At 41.3% G+C, this 21,945-nt stretch overlaps 3 protein-coding genes across 3 annotated transcripts; all 3 read right to left on the bottom strand.

Annotated features, from left to right (window-relative positions):
* Positions 1–1,364: 1,364 nt before the first annotated feature.
* On the bottom strand, positions 1,365–3,291 carry LOC112199214. The gene is made up of 2 exons (XM_024340262.1): positions 2,416–3,291; positions 1,365–2,333 (listed from the first exon to the last, which is right to left on the bottom strand). Exons 1-2 carry the CDS (start codon positions 3,289–3,291, stop codon positions 1,365–1,367), a joined length of 1,845 nt encoding a protein of 614 aa, XP_024196030.1.
* Positions 3,292–5,931: 2,640 nt separating this feature from the next.
* Positions 5,932–7,314, bottom strand: LOC112199206. The gene has a single exon (XM_024340253.1). It carries the CDS (start codon positions 7,312–7,314, stop codon positions 5,932–5,934), a length of 1,383 nt encoding a protein of 460 aa, XP_024196021.1.
* A 12,720-nt stretch (positions 7,315–20,034) lies between these two features.
* LOC112199202 (sterol 3-beta-glucosyltransferase UGT80A2) lies at positions 20,035–21,742 on the bottom strand. Its single transcript, XM_024340249.2, has 4 exons — positions 21,500–21,742; positions 20,938–21,001; positions 20,531–20,588; positions 20,035–20,094 (listed from the first exon to the last, which is right to left on the bottom strand). The coding sequence occupies exons 1-4, from the start codon at positions 21,666–21,668 to the stop codon at positions 20,035–20,037; spliced, it is 351 nt and encodes a 116-aa protein (XP_024196017.2). The 5' UTR covers positions 21,669–21,742.
* Between the last annotated feature and the right edge of the window lie 203 nt (positions 21,743–21,945).

Raw genomic sequence — 21,945 nt, 5'->3', positions numbered from 1 at the left:
CAGAGATTTTTTTTTTTCTTTTTGTGGTTTTTTTCTTGGAACTTGAATTGTTCTTTTCCCATCTTTTCAGGGTGCAGAGATTGATGGTCATTCACTTTGGGGGAACGATGACGCCTCTTTAGACCCTATACATGTTCCTTCTGCAGCGGAACTTGAGGCTTACGCTTTACCCACGAAAGGAAAATCCAATGCAAAGAATGACTCACAGCAAATTGACCCTACAGGTACAATTCTTAATTCTTGTGTATTTTCATTGCACTTTAAGCCCCTCTTTTTTTTTAACTAATGATATATGTACAGGTCCACTTACCATGGTGCATCCTCCTAAGCCTCTGAACACCATAGCCTTTTCTGAGGCCTCTCTTGGTGGAGCTGCTATTATAGATGCCAGCCAAAGACTTCGTGATATTCGTCAACAAGCTGCTACTGCAGTTTGTGAACAAATTGAAGATATGATAATGAAGCACTCCTCCAAGACCATTCTTTCCAGCAAGGGGGAACTTGACAAGCTGACAGCTGAGCTTAGCCATTATGGGATTGATCCTTCATCCGTAAGGGGAAAAGTTGAAGGATTGTTGACTAGTGCTGACCAATACAACCTGGCACGACTTTCTTGTTCACGCAAGGCTACTCCAGGCACACGTATTCAACGTCTGGCTGAAACAGAGTCTGAAATTGCGAAGGTCACTTCAATTCGTCAAGCTGACTCTGATCATCGTCAATCTGCACTCAAATCTTTGGAGAAATTAAAAGAGGAGCAACGAAAATTGGAGCAAACAGTGACTTTACTAGACGAGAGACTTCTACTACAGGAGAAGAAGCTTGTCGACCTAGAACAAGAAAAGACTCAAATCAAGGAGACCCCTGAGGTGACCACTGCAGAGCTTGAGACTACAAGATCATTGCAAGATATTTTTGAGAGCAACCGCAATAGCTTCAAGGGTTTGACTTGGGTGTGAAGAGTTGTTCTCCACTTCGTAGTCTATGATAATTTTTTTCACTTTCTTTTTACTTGTAATAAGTCAAACCTCGACAGTCATAACTTATTAAGGAAATAAAATACCATTCTATTTATTTACTTTACGAATGGTAAACAAACCCTTTATTTTTATTTGATTTGACTGAACTTGAGATTGTTATTCCCAAGCTGCCTACGTATCCTTTTGATGAAGGAATCAAGTCATCACGTAGTTCAAGGGTTTATGGATGAAGTGAATTTTTTTTTTTTTTTTGTCCTTTTTTGCTTGAGCCGCCCTTTCAGGTTTTCAACTCAACGGACGTTTTTTTTTTTTTTTTTCTTTATTTTTTTTTGGTACCATGTGCAGTTTAGGCTCGTGCTGGCTAGGAGCGTCTTCTTATGCGTTTCAAGCATAGTATCTCTTCAAGAACTTTCCATTTATGGGGCCAATCCTCAGGCCATCTTCAGCCACAATTTTGTAGGCTCCATTGGTGTAGACTTCGCGAACTACATAAGGTCCATCCCACTTTGACTGAAACTTTGGACCAGTCTTGTGTGTCATAATGATAGGTCTGCGCACAGCAAGCACTAGATCACCAACTTGAAAGGATCTGGGTCGAACCCCTTTGTTGAAAGCTCGTGACATTCGAGCTTGATAGCATTCCAAGTGCTGTTGCGCGTCAAGTCTCTTTTCATCTAAGGCTTCCAACTCCTGAAGGCGTAACTTAACGTTCTCTTCATCAGTCAGTCCTTCTTGCAAAGCAATCCTCAGAGATGGAATCTGTTTCTCCAAGGGTAAGACAGCTTCAACACCATATACAAGGGAGTAAGGTGTAGCTTTCGTGGGAGTTCGATATGTCGTTCTATAGGCCCAGAGCGCCTCGCCCATTCTTTCATGCCAATCCCTTTTTGTTTTGCTGACAACTTTCTTCAAAATGTTACACAATGTCTTGTTGAATGCTTCAGCCAACCCATTTGCCGGGGCGTTGTACATAGAAGAAAAGTGTAACTTGAAGTGATATTTCTCACAGAGTTTCTCCATGGCACTATTGGAAAAGTACTTGGCATTGTCTGTGATGATGCAGCGAGGAACACCATATCGTTGAATGATATTCCCTTTGATGAAGTCTACAACATTTTCTTTCTTTATTTCTTTAAGCGGTACCGCCTCTGCCCACTTTGAAAAGGAATCCGTAGCCGCTAGAATGTATGAGTGACTGGCGGAGGATTTCGGAGTTATGGGCCCAACAGCATCAAGTCCCCACACATCGAATGGGGTAGGAAGCAATCGTTGGATGCAGTGGCTCTGGTGGTTGATGGATGAAGTTTGCATGAAACTGGCAAGCCTGACACCTTTGTGCATACTCCATGCAATCTTTAACCATAGTGGGCCAATAGTAACCCATCCTCTTCACTTGAAAATGTAGCTTAGGACCTGACTGGTGAGCTCCGCATACTCCTGAATGAGCTTCCTCCATAGCCTTAGCAGCTTCCTCTTTCCCCAGACATCTAAGAAGCAATCCATCGAATGATCGTCGATAAAGAGTCTCCTTATAGTAGAAGAAGCGTGATACTCTTCGTCTGATGTCCAAGCGTTGCTTTGGATCATCAGACAACTTATTTCGCTCAAGGTAATCAATCAACGGGTACCTCCAGTCATCCACATCAATCTCGTAAACAGAGACAACATTGGAGTATTCATGCCAAAGCTCAGAGATTGTTGGTACGACCCACCGTTGGCAGATTGGAAGGTGTATGATCTCATCCTCTGATAATGCCAAAGTTGCTGCTAAGTTGGCCAAAGCCTCTGCTGTTTGATTTTCTTTTCTTGGCACATGCGTTAGTGTGACAACATCAAAACCCTTTAAGAGTTGTGTGGCGAGCCGAAAATAAGGTACTAAATCCTCTTTCTTCACTTCATAGACAGTTAATAATTGATCAACTACTAACTTCGAGTCTCCATACACCTCTAGATTTGAGATTTTCATTTCAGCTGCGGTTTGTAGTCCCACAATTAGCGCTTGGTATTCAGCAACATTATTGGAACATAATTCACCAAGAGTAAAGGCGTAAGGCAATATCTGCCTGTATGGAGAAATAAAGACCACACTAGCTCCTGCCCCATCTGCTCGTGAAGACCCATCGAAGAACATTTGCCAAGCAGGGAGGACCTCTGTATTAAAGACTTCTTCATCTGGCAACTCATCTGAAATCTCCCAATCCGCAGGAATAGGATGATCCGCTAAGAAGTCAGCCAATGCTTGTCCTTTAACCGCTTTGGCCTGTATGTAGATGATCTCATACTGATTGAGGAGTAGTGCCCATTTTGCCATTCGCCCTGTCAAGACGGGTTGTGACATAACAAACTTGACTGGGTCAGCTCGCGCCACTAGATGCACTGTGTAAGCTTGCATGTAATGTCTTAACTTTTGGATGGCGAAGACGAGTGCGAGACAGATTTTCTCTATCGGTGGATAGTTCAGTTCCGGTCCTGTGAGAGTTCGACTCAAGTAATACAACGCCCTCTCCTTCTTTGCTTCATTTTCTTGAGCTAGAAGTGCTCAGAGTGATCGCTCTTGAGCAGCAATGTAGAGAATAAGAGGCTTCCCAGGAATGGGTGCACCTAACACTGGAGGGTTTGCCAAATACTTCTTTATGCTTTCAAAGGCGTTATGGCAAGCTTCATCCCATACAAAAGGCACATCCTTCTTCAAAAGTCGACTAAACGGCTGACAACGGCCTGCGAGGTTTGATATAAACCGTCTAATAAAGGCAAGCCGTCCTTGGAGACTTTTTAACTCACGCAAATTTCTTGGCTCAGGCATGTCTTGAATGGCCTTAATCTTTGACTGGTCCACTTCAATGCCACGGTGTTTCACAATGAATCCAAGAAACTTTCCTGAACTAACTCCAAAAGCACATTTGAGGGGGTTCATCTTGAGCTGGTACTTCCGCAGTCTATCAAACACCCTTCTTAAGTCTTGGAAGTGATCCGTCCTCCTTTTTGACTTGACCACTAAATCGTCGACATAACATTCCACGTACTTGTGAAGCATGTCTCCAAAGATTTTCTACATAGCACGTTGATATGTTGCACCAACATTTTTCAACCCGAATGGCATGACTTTGTAGCAATAAATGCCTTTGGGAGTACGGAACGCAGTAAGCTCTTCATCTTCTAAGGCCATCCTGATTTGATTGTACCCAGATGACCCATCCATGAAGGAAAAAGCTTCATGCCCTGTTGTTGCATCCACCATGAGTTCAATGATGGGCAAAGGGAAGTCATCTTTCGGACACGCGTCATTTAAGTCGCGGAAGTCCACGCACACACGGAGTTGTCCGTTCTTCTTCTTGACAGGAACAATGTTTGCAATCCACTTAGGATATTGAACCTCTCTAATGAAACCTGCAGCAATCAACTTATCAACTTCAGCTTCAATTTGAGGAAGGAGTTCTGTCCGAAAGCGTCGTTGCGTTTGCTTGATCGGTCGAGCCTCAGGCTTAACTGCGAGACGATGAACCGCTACTTTTGGGTCAAGGCCAGGCATTTCTTTGTACGTCCATGCAAAGACGTCTTTATACTCAAGCAGAAGATCATAGTATTCCTTTTCTTCTTCGGGACTTAGTGAAGCGCTCACGAAGATAGGTCTTGGATCTTCTTCAGTTCCCAAATTGAGCTCTTTAAGCTCGTCGACAGTAGCTTGCCCCGTCTTCGAGTTCTGGAGGAGCTTCATCTACTTCATCCTCGGAATGATCATGGTCATCTTCTTCAAAAGCCTCTGCTTCTGCTACCGTGATATGATAGGCAGACTGTACAATCTCATCTTCATCATTGCCATCAACATTACTAGTTCCGACTTGGCCAGTGAGTATGATGGTGTGCTCCTTCACTTTGAGTTGTTCGCTTGAGCTCACCTCTAACATAGAGCGTCGCTTCATGCGTGACGGAATGAGACTTCGGATCTCTTTGTTGTTTCCTTGGTTGTCAATCTCCTTTCTCTTTCGCCTTTGCTGCTCTTTGGGTGCTTGTATCCTCTCAAATGCTGACTTTCGAGGGACTGACTCAGATTTCTTATTTCCTTCATCGGAAGATGACAACCTATTGAACACGGAAGCTCAAGTGGTCGTTTGGGTGATGCGGTTGAAAACTGAGACTCGGCTTGTTGACGTATCAACACGATCAAATACAGAAACTCGAGGCGCCAACTCATCAACTTGTTCAGGCACCGCAGCTTGAGAATTAGGACGAATACGATCAAGTGCAGAAATGCGAGAGGTGGATTTAGATTCCCGAGTCTCTTCTTCTATTACTTCGACACTAATGTGTTGAGTGCTTGCCTTTGCAACTTTTCTTCTTCCTGATATTTTGATTGGTTTGCCTGGTACAAAACCAAGACCTGCCTTGGCAGGGTCAGTTGTGCATCCTTGCTCTCTCAACCTCCTTTGAGATTCATTAAGCTCATGCACCTTCTTACCAAGGATGACTTGATCACCTTCCTTGCTTGACGATCCGAAGTCATATCCAGCCTTTGCTAGCAGCTTGTAAGCGTTAGGGTCAAATCCTTCCTTTGTTCTTTTCTCAGGAAGGGTACCATGTTCTGTCTTACCTTGAATCGGTTTGACAAATCCCTTTAGCAGCTGCTTGGTGGGTGTTGCGTTGTTCAACTTCGTCAACGGTATGGTTGATGTTTCTTTTAGCAATTCTACGTCCTTCTCATCTAGCTTTCGCGGACGTTCTTGCTCATTTGCCTCTACAAAAGGAGATTCCCCTTCTTTTCGCCTAGACCTTGGCACGTAACGAAGAACTGGAGCAGAGGAGCTGATTTTGTTCTTTGAAGCTGTCACTTTAGTTTCCGACGAAACTTTATGTGGTTCCTCAGTGGAATTTCTTGCCATGTTGGATTCCACTTCCTTATTACGCACCTCTGCAGTCTTCCCTGTAGAGGGTACTCCAACTGGGAGAACTTCCTTTATTGTTTCATCATCCATGTAGAACTTAGAATCCGCAAAGATTCAGCTTCAGTGAATGGTTTAGTATCACCTACTACTGTTTTTACTCCGCCATCATAGAACTTGAAGCATTGATGAAGAGTGGAGGGAATGACACCATTTTCGTGAACCCATGGTCGCCCCAACAATAAATTGTAGGAGGTCTTCGCATCAATCACGTGAAACAAAGTGTTCGACTTCATTTCTCCAATTGTCATGTCTACTCTGATCATGCCTATGGCTCTTTGCCCCCCTTGGTTGAAGCCTTGAATCATGAGACGGCTTCGAGACAACTCTTCTACATTGATGCCAAGCTGCTTCATGGTCGACCTAGGCATAATGTTTACAGCAGACCCTCCGTCTACAATCATGCGGTTTATCTTTTGATCTCGCACATACCCTGACACGAAGAGAGGTCTATTATGCGGCTTAGAGCCTAACTGAAGGTCTTCATCCGTAAAGTGGATGGCATCACAATCTGCAACACACGTGACGCATTCCTTCGGTTTCACCTTGTTAATGTTTGTGGAGTTCTTGCCCATGTCAATCAACACCTGTACCAAAGCACCTCTTGTCGATTTTGGTAGTTGTAGTAGATCAGGGATGCTAAAGTGAAATGGTAGGTCTTCTAGCTGCTTCAACACCTCATTCTCCTTTGACGTTTGGTTAGTATTGACTGTGCTTGACTCAGCCTTGGCAGAATCCTTCGAACCAGATTCGTAGCTTGTGGTCATGTGGGTAGTTCTCACTTCTTCTTGTTTGTTGCCTTTCTTGGGAAAGGCTCTTATTGACGAAGCCACACCATGGGGTCTTCGAACAAAAGGATTGCCCCTTTCCTTGACAAATCTTGTCTTACCTTTCTCGAGACATTGACGATTTCCTTGTGACTGCTTGTATTTTGCTTGAATGATAGGTACACATGGCGATGAGCTCTTGCGTGCCTTCTTCCGAGTGACAAGTATCCATCCCTCGTCATCAACAACTGAGTCAACTTTAGGAGTAGCAACAGGCGCGAGGCTCTCTTGCTGGATTGGCTTGACTTTCTCCAACTTTGACTTCGTGCATGGCTTCCTCGAGAGCTGATATGGTGCTTTCATTGGAAGAGAAGGCAATGGGGCAGGCTCGAATGACCCAAACACGATGGTAGTGCAGTTTACCTCAGCAACATCGTCGACATCCAACTCGATCCTTCCTTGCTTGGCGAGATTCATTATTAAATCTTTCAGAACAAAGCATTTCTCCACTGGGTGACTAACGAGCCGATGATACTTGCAATATTTCGGGTCCTTGACACGATGCATTTCCTCGAGCCGCTTGCATTCTGGGAGCTCTATCACCTTCTTCTCAAGTAAATCTTCCAACATGCCTGCCACGTCGGAATCTGGGAAAGGATATGTCTTTTTTTGTCATTCCTTCAACGAACGCTTTGTTCTGTCGTAGGTGCGAGTTGGCTCAGCTTTCTTAGCCTCCTTTTCTCGTGTCGAGATTTTGACTGGGGCAATGTTGACGGCCATCGATTCTTTTGTAGGTTTCTTCGGTGCCTTGTCAAACTTGCTTCCGAAGACCTTGTCTTTTCTTTGGTCAACAATTGACTCCTTCTTCCCTTTATGTCTAGCTATACTCAACTCCATGTCGTGTGCTCGCGTAGCCAGCTCTTCAAACGTACGGGGCTTGATTCCCTGTAAAATATATAGCAAATCAAAGTGCATACCTTGGATGCACATTTCCACCGCAGATACTTCTGACAGTCGATCTTTGCAATCGAGACTCAACGAACGCCACCTGTTGATGTAATCAATTGCGCGTTCATCCTTCCATTGCTTGGCGCTAGTAAGTTCCATCATGCTCACTGTACGTCTTGTACTATAGAAACGATTCAGGAACTCACGCTCCATCTGATCCCAACTGTCGATTGACTCAGGCTCCAGATCAGTGTACCATTCGAAGGCGTTACCTTTTAATGAACGTACAAACTGCTTAACAAGATGATCTCCCTCCGTTCCTTCATTGTTGCAAGTCTCGACAAAGTGGGCAATATGTTGTTTTGGATTACCCTTCCCCTCGAATTGCTGAAACTTGGGCGGTTGGTACCCATATGGCATCCTCAAGCTATCCACTCTTTTTGTGTATGGCTTGGAGTATGTGAGAGAATCACGAGAGGTACCTCCATATTGAGCTCTAATGGAGTTGTTGATCATGTCTTGCAGCTGCTGGACGGACAAAGAACCAAGTGGACTTTCACTATCTTTGTCATTTGTCTTTGAAGTTTCCTCCTGTTTGTCTTTGTCATCCTTGTATGGAACCTTAGCAGAATCCTCATCATTTTGTTTCTCGAGCCTGCTCCAAAGTTGAGCAATCTGCATATCTTTTTCTTCGACGGTATTGGTGAGCTTTTGAACCGCCTCCATCAGATTAGCTACCTGCTCTTCTAGCGTGGTCGCCCCAGTCATCATGACTTGCATTGCTAGGGGGTGAGACGCACCGTCTAACTGCATCTCAGAAGTGTTCTTTTCTTCAGCATTAGGACTTCCATGGTATGATCCGGTGCTTGAGTGATCATCTGAGGCAGGTGAGAATGATCGTTCCCTTGGTTTTGTGTTTGGAGCTTGTCTCTCTTCACTTCGAGGGACATGCTTCCCTGCCCCTAGACTTTCTAGGGTGATGATTGGTTGGCGAGGCTTAGATGGCAAAGCCACAAATGTTGTAGGCTGAATCTTCGCCATGCTTCGAGTGACGTGACCAGATGAGCTGCTGCTCGATTTCGAGGTCGTTGTCTTGGATTTGTTCTTCGGGATGACTTGAATGTTCTTGGAAGCCATTGCTCGAACGGATTTGTTTGGAATCGTCTTACGGAGAAGGAGATGAGAGGCAAAGAGGTCCCACTGGGCGTGCCAATTTGTAAACACGAAAATCTGAAAGCAAACAAGATACAGACACGTGTACAAAATAATAATTTTATTAATTTAAATGCGGGTTACAATCTTTGGTAATCCTCTGATTCGATCTCCGACGATGAATTTCACTCAAGGGCTTGACGCTTGATCTTGAGTTGGACGGTGGTCACAAGAGTTGACACGTGACGAACGCTTTAACTCTTGAGGTTGGTGAGGAACCGGCTATTTGGCAGCTTGATGGTTCTTCACACGAGCTTGGGGGTCTTCAGAAATTTTGAGAGTATCTTCTTCTCTATTTTTGGCTGAAGTCCTTCTCTTGATTTGAGAGGGGGTATTTATAGTGTCGGCGTCTCCCTCAATTTGGAATGCCTTGATGACACGTAAGTAATTGTATTTTCCTTAATTACGTAATCAAATTAATCAGTCTTAATTAACTGATTTAATCACGACTATTAAGGAATTAACCAATTAATTTGATGGCTGATTTTAATTGTATTTCGTTAATATCACAATTAAATCAATCCGTTTTGGTTAACCGATTTAATTATGACTATTAAGAAATTTAGCCAATTAATTGGATGACTGATTGTCGTCTTGATCAATTTAAATAAATTGATGTCTAATCAGCAGACGAGATTTAATACTTGATTTGGCTCGGAATCAATTGATTTAATTTGATTGATCCGCTTTAATATCAATTGATTTAGCCGGAGCAAATTCATTTATTGCCGTCGGGCCTTTCATGTGTTGCCAAGTGTCATTCTCTGAGTTTGCGTGATTTTGCTAACTCACAAGCCACGTGAACATTTTGTGGGACCCACATGCCGACTAAATTTGTTTGGTCATAATTTTGAGTGTTGACCGAATTATTTAATGAATTTATTTTCATTAAATTTTTGGTGTCTACAGAAGTGCCTGAGCAATGGGAGAGTGGAGGAGGCCGGAGAATGGGAGACGAGGCCGGAGTAATGTACGTTGTGAGGAGAGTGAGAGAGAGATGACGGAGAAGTCTCAGTTTTGTAACGGGCCAATTTTATAAATGGGATAATTTTTTTGTGAGCTGAAATCACAGTGTGCAACAGGAAAACGCCGTAAATTTTAATAAAAGTGTGATTTTACGGCGTTCTTTACAAGCATGCCGTAATTTTCTTCAAAAATTTTCAAGATTTACGGTGTGCAACGAATACACGTTGTAAATGATACTCACTCACGGCACGCATTTGATGCACGCCTTAAATCTTGCGTCGTGAATAATCAATTTTCTTGTAGTGCGTCTCAGACAAAATATTATGCCAATCGCGCTGTTTTTCTGTTATCATTCACTTTAGTACGTTAATCACCACCTTGTTGGAAGCTTCTGCCTGGCCATTTGCTTTGGGGTAATAGGGAATAGAATGAATCATTTGTATTCCCAAATCCTTGGCAGCACTATGCACAGCATCAGAGATAAAGACGGATCCACGATCCGCAACAATTTTTTCTGGGACGCCAAACCGATGTACAATCTCTTGTTTAATGAAGGTAATCACTATTTCACTAGAGATAAAAGTGTACGGCTTGGCCTCAACCCATTTTGTGAAGAAATCTGTCGCGACAAGGATCCACACATGTTACTTGGATGATGGGGGATGAATTTTCCCAATTATATCCATGGCCCAACTATGGAACGGCCACGGTTTAACAATAGGATGCAATAAATCAGCCAGTACTCATTGACGTGAACCATGGATTTGACATTGTTTGCAACCACGAGCAAATTCAATGCAATCCTTCATTATAGTGGGCCAATAGTAACCATGTCTATGAATTAACCAACGTATTTTTATCCCAGCTTGATGAGCTCCACAAATACCCTGATGAACTTCACGCATAACTTTAAGAGCGTCTTGTCCCCCGATGCACAATAGAAGCAAGTCATCACCACTTTTACGATACTCTTGATCCTTGTAGAGTATGAAGTTCGCGGCTAAATATTTGATCTTACGATCATGTATACCTTCAGGATTGTCATGGAACCGAATTATAGGATATCTCCAATCGGATAGATCCACAGTAATTACAGAAATTTCCACGGGTACGCCACAATCTTGCAAGGTAGGCATTGTTATCCTCAAAACCTTAACAGTTCGACATGTCTTAGTTTTTCCCAAGTTCATACCAAAAGCGAGTTGTGCTATTTCGTTGGCATCAGAGTTTTCCTTCCGCAGTATGTGGACGAAAGAAATCCTATCAAAAGCCTCAGCCAGCTGGTCTGCTAATGCATAATAAGGTAACAAGGACCAACTTGTTCATTTGAATTCCTTAATCAGCTGATTAATAACCAATTGTGAGTCCCCAAGTATGAAAACACGACAAGCTCCCATCTCTTGTAACATCTCCATTCCAATGATCAGGGCCTCATATTTAGCTTGATTGTTTGTACAAGAAAAATCCAGTTGAAAGGCAAGTTGGAACACTTCTCCTTCAGGAGATTCAATCAAAACTCCAGCTTTGGCTGAAGTCTCTGTGCTGGAACCATCAAAATGCATAGTCCAAAAGTTATTTTGCATAGGCTTTGTGTCAATGGTTCCAATTTCAACTTCTTCTGTTAGTTCCATTTCTGTGGACGGATGGTGAGCTAAAAAGTAGGCCAATGCTCGTCCCTTGACTGATTTTTGCGCCATGTATTTAAACATAAACTCTGAAAGAGCCATAGTCCATTTGTCAATATGGTCATGGATGATTGACCGAGTAAGCATGTATTTAATCAAATCTGTCTTTGATATAATCTGGACTACTGACGGAAACATGTAATGTCGTAGCTTTATCGCTTAAAAGTACAATGCTAAACACAACTTTTCAACAGGGGTGTGTACCTTTCCTCTACTGGCTTCAGAATTCGACTCAGGTAGTATACAACTCGTTCCTTCCCTTGATCGTTATCTTGGGCTAAGAAGCTACCAATTGAATTCTCAGCCACAGCTAAGTATAGCTTGAGCGGCCGGCCTCAAACTGGAGGTACCAATACTGGTGGGTTTGCAAGGTAGTGCTTAATGACGTCCAATGCGCGCTGGTGCTCCTTCTTCCAAACAAATTGTTCCTCATTCCTTAACCGTAAGAGAGGCGAAAATGGTTGGATCTTTCCTACTGAATTTGCTATAAATCGTCTCAAAAAGTTAACTTTACCCAAAAAAGATTGCAACTCCTTATTTGTCGGAGGTGGTGCACTGATGATGGATTTTTCTTTATTCTTGTCCACCTCAATCCCCAATTTATGCTCAAGAAAACCCAAGAAATTTGCAGCTGAAACCCCCAAAATACATTTTTGTGGGTTCATCTTGAGTTTATGAGCTCGCATCCTCTCGAATGCTTGTCTTAAATCAGCAATGTGATTCATTTTCTTGCCAGACTTGACGACGACATCATCTATGTATACTTCTACTGTTCGGCTAATAAGATCATGGAAGATCATGTTCATGGCCCGTTGGTATGTAGCCCCAGCATTTTTAAGGTCGAATGGCATAACAACCCATTCATATGTTCCAAGTGCACCGGGGCATCTGAAAGCTGTCATGTGCACATCTTCTTCAACTATAAAGATTTGATTGTACCCAGTGTGGCCATCCATGAAAGATAAAATTTCATGGTGTGCTGCTTCATCTACAAGAAGATCAGCCATGGGCATGGGATATTAATCCTTAGGAGTACCCGCATTCAGATCTCGAAATTCAATGCACACTATAATTTTGCCATTCTTCTTTTTAACTGGTACAACATTAGATATCCATTCCACATACCTAGCAGTACGAATAAAGCCAGCATAAAGCAATCGTTCTATCTCATTTTTTATTTCTAGCTGCACCTCGACAGAAAATCGCCGCGGTGGCTGTTTATGTGATTTACAATCATTATACAAAGGTAGTTTATGTTCTACAACGCTCCGGTCTAAACCAAGAATTTCATGATAATCCCAAGCAAAACAATCTTTATATTCCCTAAGTAAAGCTACTAGCTTTTCCTTAAACTCACTGGAAAGCAGCTTGCTTATGAAGAGTGGCTTCGGATATTCAGGAGTACCAAGATTGATTTCTTCTCTAGGATCTTCTACCTCTGCTAGAGTATCTTCTAACTCGGCAGGAGCAGGGCCAAGCTGTTCCATTTGGATCTCATCTTCATGTCTATCTTCAGACAAAAACTCTACTAAGTTAATGGACACACCCAAGTGGGCAACCCTCTTATGCCAATAGGCCAGCACATTGCTCATGGAATTCTCAACTGCGGCCATCCTCTCCTCTTCTTTTCTGGCATCACTCATTAAGGACTGAATCAAAAAGCTTAGCCAAGGCAGGACTCTCCGAGTCTTCCAAAACAGTCTCGGCGCCAAGTGAAATCATCCTGCGCATGGTAACACCAGTAATTTTGCCCATCATAGTATGCAGCCTCCACGACATTATTTGTGGCCTTGAACAGCTTATCATCAGCTCTCACAATCTCAACCTCATTTTCATTTCAGAATATAAGCATTTGATGAAGGGTGGATGGGATGCACATGTGCTTATGGATCTAATCGCGGCCCAATATAGCATTATAGGTGGTATCAGCATTAATCACATAGAAACCAGTAATGATGCTTTTGCTCCCAACCATAATTTCCAATGGAATCACTCCCATAGTCTTCTTTTTGCTACCAGAAAAATCATACACCACCAGATCAACAGGTAGAATATCTTTCTCTCCTTTCTTCAACTTTGAAACTACGGTCATCGGAATAACATTAACCGCAGCACCACCATCAAGTAGGAATTTAGACACTGGATATCCTTCAAAACATGCAGTGATATACAATGGTTTGATGTGCTTGACCATGTCCTGAGTTGTTTTGGAGAACTGAGCATGAGATTACTCTTCAATAAGAACTTTTGGTAAAACTGTATCCTCAACATCCCCTTCCATTGATTGCGGCTGGTCAGGCTACGCTAAAATGTCCATGGGAAGAACATAAACCATGCTCACTGTGGCCTTCCTCTGTCAGTTGACAATGACATTACCTGATTCTATGATGATGACGATGCAACTCCTTCATCCACCTCACCTCCTTCACTGTGGCCAGTGAGGTCTTCACCATGGTCGCCGCTATTGAAGCTTTCGCCGCGGCCAATGAGGTCTTCATCACGGATAATGAAGTCTTCTTCATAGCTAACACCAGCTGTCTTCTCAAACTCTGGTTCTTCTTCTACCTCGATCATTGGCTGATCTTCTTCAATATGGAATTTTCCATCTGCCTGTACATGGTTGGCTTTTCCATCGCACACAAGAGAACTGGTTTGTTGATAAGTTTCATTGCAGTCTATGTCCATGTTTTCTAGTTCCTCTTCCAACTCAAAATCAGAATCTCCCTTGCCCAGCTCCACAGCATATTCAAGTTCTCATTAGCAAATGCGTTCGCCCATCTACACCAACAACTTCCTCTCTTGTGGAGTTACTCCATATGTATTGATAACCGAATACATTTTGTGGTACTCCTTGAGATACTTGAGATCTGGCTGGGATACTGGTAAATCAACAGTGTCTGGCACCAACTCCACACCATCTAATTGTGCCTGATACAAAATCTTCAATCCTGCACTTGATGTACTTTGCACCATCAAAGGCTCAAGCCCTGGGTTTTCTGTTAACGCCTTCAAAGTATCAAGTTCTTCCCTTGTCGGCCCTTACAAAGATAAAGGCCAATGTGTCATGTGGTACTCCTTCATGATAGTCCAACTCTTCGAGGAAAAAGGAGGTAGCTTGTTTCTCAGGACTTCAACTTTCAACTTCTCAACTTGAGAGTTCCCCTTGACTCCTGGGGGTAGCTTTTCAGATGCAGTTGCTGGAGCTTTCTCTGTAGTAGGAACATAACTGGTTCCTTTCTTCTCGTCCTCTGCAAGTGGCTCTAGGGTTGTTGTTGACATAGAAGTGGATCCTGAATCAAATTTCCTTGTTTGATGACGACTACCATGCGGCTTTTGTCGATTCTCTCTCTCCCGCCATCCAAGTAACCTTTGTGTGTTGCTTCTATCCTCAAGTTTCTTTTGTGCCCCTTGATCTTTTCTCGCCAACGCCAACCTTCTAGCCAAGGCAAGCTCCCGTTGCTGCCGGTGTTTTTGGGTTTTGGATAAAGGCTCAATGCGGTGATCTGTAGACTCTCTGCCGTACCACCTATTGTCATGGGTTACCGAAGGCTTGTATGTCTGTGGCCTCCTTTCATCGTATCCCTCGATGCCTCCATTATTCGGAGTAGAATTCCTGCTGGCCCAACTAGTGCGGTTAGTATGGTCATACACCACAGGAGATTTTCCTTTCTCTCGATCAGTCTGAACATGTTTTATTAGAGAACTTTCCTTCTTCCTGCTGTCATAAGGAGGGTCATCATAATAAAGCCTTCTACGGACAGGCTTTGGCTCAATTTTTGCGACTACTAGTCTCTCTCTCTTAGCGTGCTCTTCTCCAAACCTTCTATAATAACTTGGTTCTGCGACCGAAGGTATTCTCTGACCTCATTGCACTTGTGACTGAGACTTTTGAAAAACCCCTTGATCAAGCAGCTTACCCTTCTCCCTGACTCTGTCGTTGTCATGAGTCTTTAGTTGCAGAATTTTATCAGGACCAACCTCCTTCTGGTACCTTCCGCATAGCACTGCAGCCACTGGGGCTTGAGCAGTTGTTAACTTAGAAGGAGAAAGCTTGATTGAACCCACCATCACTCCTCCAGTCATAGAGAGGTCCTTCTGCTTTGCACCCATGTCGGCTGCCATGGAAATCCCAGCACTAATCATATTCACTTTGGCAGCTGGGAAAGGGTCGCTATCCACCTTCATTGTCGAACTTGACTTGTCAGGGAACTTGAGCTTTCCTTGATTGATTAAGTCTTTCACAACATCACGAAAGATAACACAGTTATTAGTCGAATGTTTCCGGGGATTATGAAATTTACAAAACATTCTTCCTTTCATTTGTTCAACAGATGGTAAAACATGTCCAGTAGATAATTTAATCAACTTCGCGGCTAAAAGTTGATCAAAGATCAAATCAGCCTTGCGAATGTCAAACAAATACGTGCGTGGTGGAGGTTTATAAGTGTCGTGTAGTGAACGTGCAGCTGACTCCGTTTTCTCTAAAGCCTTACATACAAAAGGTCATTTCACATTAAGCTTGGCTGAATTAATTTCGGCCATATCTTCATCGCTACTCCATTCCACAATATGGGCCGTGCCTACGGCCTGACTAGTGTAGTATATGCCTTTTGAAGAAAGTCTTTCTCTTAAAATTGCATCGTATCTTATGACTCTGGATTCAAGTTCATAAAGATCTCTGAATGTCAGACCTTCGAACTGTTTCCTGAACTCAAAGCCAAGCCCTGCCATTGCCATCTCTACAAACTCGGATTCTGGTAACTGCGCTTTGCATCTAGCTCTTAGGAGTTTAAATCTCCCTATATACTCTTGAGCGGTCTCATTGGTGGTCTAAAATGATTTAGCCAACTTAGCTACCGGTATGTTATGCTCTGCCTTGTGGAATCGGTCATGGAATGCTCGCTCAAGATCCCCCCAATTTTGGATAGATGATAGCTAAATTTATAAGCTATTGATTTTCCTTATTCACACTTAAGATTGTCAATTGTAGCAAGGGTAAACAAGGGTCTTTCCCGTAGAAGACTAAAGTTCTAACTACTGAAAACAATGTCACAAAAATGACCACTGTTCCTAGTGAACAGCAGTCAAAAATCTAATTAAAAACCTAACCTAAACTATTCAGAAAAATATGAAAATTCACAGTACAGTACTAGACACATAGGGTGTCCAGCACACAAAATTTGGCGATTTTTGGAACTGATTTACTATATTAAACAAATACGAAAAGATAGAGGACAGAAAGTAAAGAAAACAGATTTTAAGATGGTTTGAAAACAATATGATAAAGATAGTTAGGGAAGATGCATCCATCCCCCCCCCCCCCCTATAAGTGTCGTGTAGTGAACGTGCAGCTGACTCCGTTTTCTCTAAAGCCTTACATACAAAAGGTCATTTCACATTAAGCTTGGCTGAATTAATTTCGGCCATATCTTCATCGCTACTCCACTCCACAATATGGGCCGTGCCTACGGCCTGACTAGTGTAGTATATGCCTTTTGAAGAAAGTCTTTCTCTTAAAATTGCATCGTATCTTATGACTCTGGATTCAAGTTCATAAAGATCTCTGAATGTCAGACCTTCGAACTGTTTCCTGAACTCAAAGCCAAGCCCTGCCATTGCCATCTCTACAAACTCGGATTCTGGTAACTGCACTTTGCATCTAGCTCTTAGGAGTTTAAATCTCCCTATATACTCTTGAGCGGTCTCATTGGTGGTCTAAAATGATTTAGCCAACTTAGCTACCGGTATGTTATGCTCTGCCTTGTGGAATCGGTCATGGAATGCTCGCTCAAGATCCCCCCAATTTTGGATAGATGATAGCTAAATTTATAAGCTATTGATTTTCCTTATTCACACTTAAGATTGTCAATTGTAGCAAGGGTAAACAAGGGTCTTTCCCGTAGAAGACTAAAGTTCTAACTACTGAAAACAATGTCACAAAAATGACCACTGTTCCTAGTGAACAGCAGTCAAAAATCTAATTAAAAACCTAACCTAAACTATTCAGAAAAATATGAAAATTCACAGTACAGTACTAGACACATAGGGTGTCCAGCACACAAAATTTGGCGATTTTTGGAACTGATTTACTATATTAAACAAATACGAAAAGATAGAGGACAGAAAGTAAAGAAAACAGATTTTAAGATGGTTTGAAAACAATATGATAAAGATAGTTAGGGAAGATGCATCCATCCCCCCCCCCTCCCGACAATCACACACAAGATAATTTGTTCAATCTTAATTCAATTAATCTAGATGAAGATGCTCAGGTTGGCTCGGTACTCTTGAACACAACCTATTACCCTTTCTTACTTCGTACGCTAGGCAGGAAGTGCTCTACACCTAGACTATTCCTTAACAATGCAACCTAAAGGTACGCTTATTAGATTAAACATGCAGAGATCATTAAGATCTAAAAGAGTTTGAGACATCACTATGCATCACAATAAACTTAGCGCCTTGCTAAACCTAGGACTTAGTTTACTTGATAGTGAGAACTAACAATTGCTTCTCTAGAAGGTTGGAGCGAGGAGTCCAACTATTGACACAGGCATCAAACAATCAAAGCGGTAGAATCCTGACATGCATATTAAGCGTGCACTCAAAGCATACAAGCAAGCATTCATCAATGAAAAAGTAGTAAACAAAAGTCTCATCTTGGATTAAAAAAAAATAACATCAAAGGTCAAATCATCTTGTAGTTCATGTCTAGCTAGGGGCTTCAAGCAGCCCCCTAACTAATAAAAACTAGCAAAACATAGAATAAACAAAATTAGTTAAAGAAGGGGAGGAAGAGAGAGAGAGAGGGAGAGGGAGAGGGAGAGAGAGAGAGAGAGAGAGAGAGAGAGCTGCTGCAGATTGATCCCCTTTTATATGCTTAGAGGTTGCCTTCATCTTTCTTGTTGTGTAGGAAATCCAAAACCTACAAGAATTAGGGTTCACATGCTTAGGTAGAGTTTTCCTATTGGCTCTTCAACTTGATGACTTATTCCAACCATTCATATCGTGCCGTTTGTCCATCATAAGTCGGAATATGAAGCACAAAATCATCCTTGGGCTTCTCAGTGTGATTTGGGCTTCGAAACATAAATTCCCGTCCATCCTCAGATTCACGCGCAGCCTGACCTTCTTGTACTAAATCAGTCATAACTTCTTTTAGAAAAATGATATTGACGAGCCGTAAAAAGATCTGGAAACACTACACCAAAAATGTTATCAGACAACGGCAGAAAACCGTTGTGGGATTTGGAGTCCCACCGTTGTAGAGTGAGCCGTTGTCTGATGAAAAATCAGACAACGGTGGAACACAGTTGTGTGATAAACACACAGACAACAGGTATATATTATAACTATTGTGTGATAGCTCGGCAGATGCCAAGCGCAGCTGCGCAGCAGTTAAGGCTCTGTCTTCAGACAACAGTGCCAGTTTTAAGCTGTTGTAGGTTATGCATATCAGACAACATTTTTTTATTTTGTCTGTTGTCTGATTGCTCTTCCAACTTCAGTTCTTGGACTATATCTGTTGTGTGATTAAATTTAAGACAACAGAGTTCAATTGGTTATGTTGTGTGATTAACTTGTAGGACAACAGAGTTCAATTAATTATGTTGTGTGATTAACTTGTAGGACAACAGAGTTCAATTAATTCTGTTGTCTGAGTGTAAATCAGAAGACACTGATTCGTTAAAAACCAATGTGTGATATGATTGATTACAATGTATTTTTGTCTCATTTTTAACCATTCAGACAACAGGCAGTGATCATTATATCTAATTTGTTGTGTGATCATTTGAACATCCAATTTCTGAATTAGATTGTGCATTCATTTGGTCCATTTACCAAATGAACAGTACTCTATCAAATACAAACATTGCAAACCATCAAATGATTCATATAACCAATACTTTAAACTTCAAAAGCAAAAAATGTGCGTTTCCCAATCATTGAAACCAACATTTTACACAAGAAGAGCATTCTAGTGCATGCCCATCTACCTGGGACAACAAAAAGCTGATCCACACATATATTGTTCCAAAACATGCCACACGTGATGCATGACAATGTACCAGCAGAGAAGCACAAAAAAGATGCTTTCCTTATCTAAAATGTACCAGCAACAAGTGCGCTGCTTCATGACTCGTACACATGTGTTGACAACAAACTTCCCCCACTCATTTCGCACTTGATCAATATCCGCTTGGGTGTATTGGCTACTGCCTCTCCTCTCCCACTGAAATCAGTTTATTAGAAAATCATGTATCTTCAGATTTTAAGTATAACCAAGAATCTGAGCAATGGCAGAACACACACTATTGCACTCTTTCTCAATATGACATCAAATTATGACTCTCTTTGATATTCAATAAATGACGTTAGCTCTTACATTCAGAAGCTAGCTAGAGGAGAGACCTAGTAGACACTGATTATGGAGTCTACTCATAATGGCCAAATTAGGTTACCAACAGGAAAACAGAACATATGAACAGTCGGGCTGATCTTTAACTCATGGAATGATGAGGAACAGAAGATTGACAACTCAATAGATATTAGCAATTGTTAGTCCCTCAGTACCTAGTGCACAGTGCATTGAAGAAAACTGTGACGCAATATGAAAAAAAAAACCTCAAATTTAATCTCTGTATACCATTTATCAGTCAACTTATTGTACCAGTAACCCCATGACCCAATATCATGTCAATTCATATACATAAAGTTTTCATTTGAATGAAAGAGATTTAAATATGACCTTTAGGTTTGGGAACAAGATGAGGACTCCATATATACCCATAGGGAACGTCAGCAGGAGTACTATAGTATCCACTTAAATATGTGGTATGTCTCAGCTTCAGCTTTTTCTTCCTAAACTCATTTATCATGTCTCAAATTGCTAGCCAAATTAATGCATCAACTATTAGATATGATAGCTTGAAAGAAAAGAAAAAATTGTTCAACAGCAAAATAAAGAACTGGCCAACAAAAGCACCAATGCAAATCAAAATCAGTAAGATATTTAAGTTTGATATGAGACTCACTCTATATCCAATATGTCGCTTGACACAGGATAGAGGGTGAGGGAATTCACTGGTAGGCCTAAGAAAAAGTAAGCATATTGTCAAGAAATAAAATATACAAATCTGATATGAAGATAGGAAGCTACATACGAACATAGAGTCATGAAAGAATGAGGAAAATTATCCTTTGTTAGGATGAGGCACGTATTTGAGTATTTAATCCGAAAACGTCCCCATTGGAAATGAGAAGGGATAACGAATAAAATTAATAAAATTTACCAAACTTTAGAAAAGCTATATATATGTGATGAACATTCCCTATACTGGTATCCATTATGTGTCTTTAAGAAACACATAGCACCAAAACAAACAATGGACACAGAAAGTCTAAAGCAATAACAAGATAATAGTTAATTAGAAATACTTACGTCCATGGCATTGTGAAAAATATATGAATCGGTATTTTTAGTGCCTCAGCAACATGAGAGTGCCCTGGACCACAATTTGCAAAGATTAAGAGTCCACAAAATAATTTCAAACCACATAAAAATAAAATAAAAGATCTTTTGGTTATTATTATTTTCCAATAGAACATAAGCATGAAGCCTTTTAAAGAAGTTCAAGACATTGAGCTAATTAGGCAAGAAGGGAGTTTGGTTCCAAAGGAAAGGTTGTAATTTGAAGAGAATAAAAGCACTATAATTTCTGGCAGAGTTTAGTTCATAGATATATGTACAAATTTTGATTTAAATTCCAGTTTGTTACCATTTTTTTCTCTTGATCCACTGTATATTACTCAGATCTCACACAAAAGAAAGTTTTAGTTCATTTCCACGGAACCAATATGTCAAATTGACTTGCAAAATATCAATATGTGAAGAAAAGGTCAATTATTTCAGTGGTTATAGTAACCACAAATACCATTAGCTCTTAGTTTTCTTGAAAACACAAGAAGTAATTAAATAAATAAATAAGATGACGAAATCTAACCATATGCTGGTGGGTTGGCAATTATTGCATCTGCTTTAAACGGGACTTTCGAATCAGGATAAGGTTCTTTCCACGCAGGAAGTAAAGAAAATATTATTTCTTTTATTTGCTGTCGCTGAATAGATACTTCCGAAGGTTCCGATGGCAAGAAACCTTTATTCTTGAACATATCTATAAATATATAATATAAAGCTATTATTAAAGCTTACATTTATGGACAAACCAAAAACAAGTGTACGGAGCCAAACAAAGAACCTTTCAATATTGATATAGAAGGACAAGCATCAAGCCAATGCAATTTTTTAAGTACAAAAACTTTAAGCACCCCATAAAGAATGGCATATTCCAAAATCCCAGTAGATTTGTAACATTGAGTTTTATTTATCAAGAATTCATTACATGTGGCTCACTGTAGAATTCAAAATCCCAGGAAAGCCATCATTAGA

This window comes from Rosa chinensis, chromosome 1, assembly GCF_002994745.2.
Source record: "Rosa chinensis cultivar Old Blush chromosome 1, RchiOBHm-V2, whole genome shotgun sequence".
Taxonomy (NCBI): domain Eukaryota; kingdom Viridiplantae; phylum Streptophyta; class Magnoliopsida; order Rosales; family Rosaceae; genus Rosa; species Rosa chinensis.
This window is presented reverse-complemented; position numbering and strand designations above follow the sequence as displayed.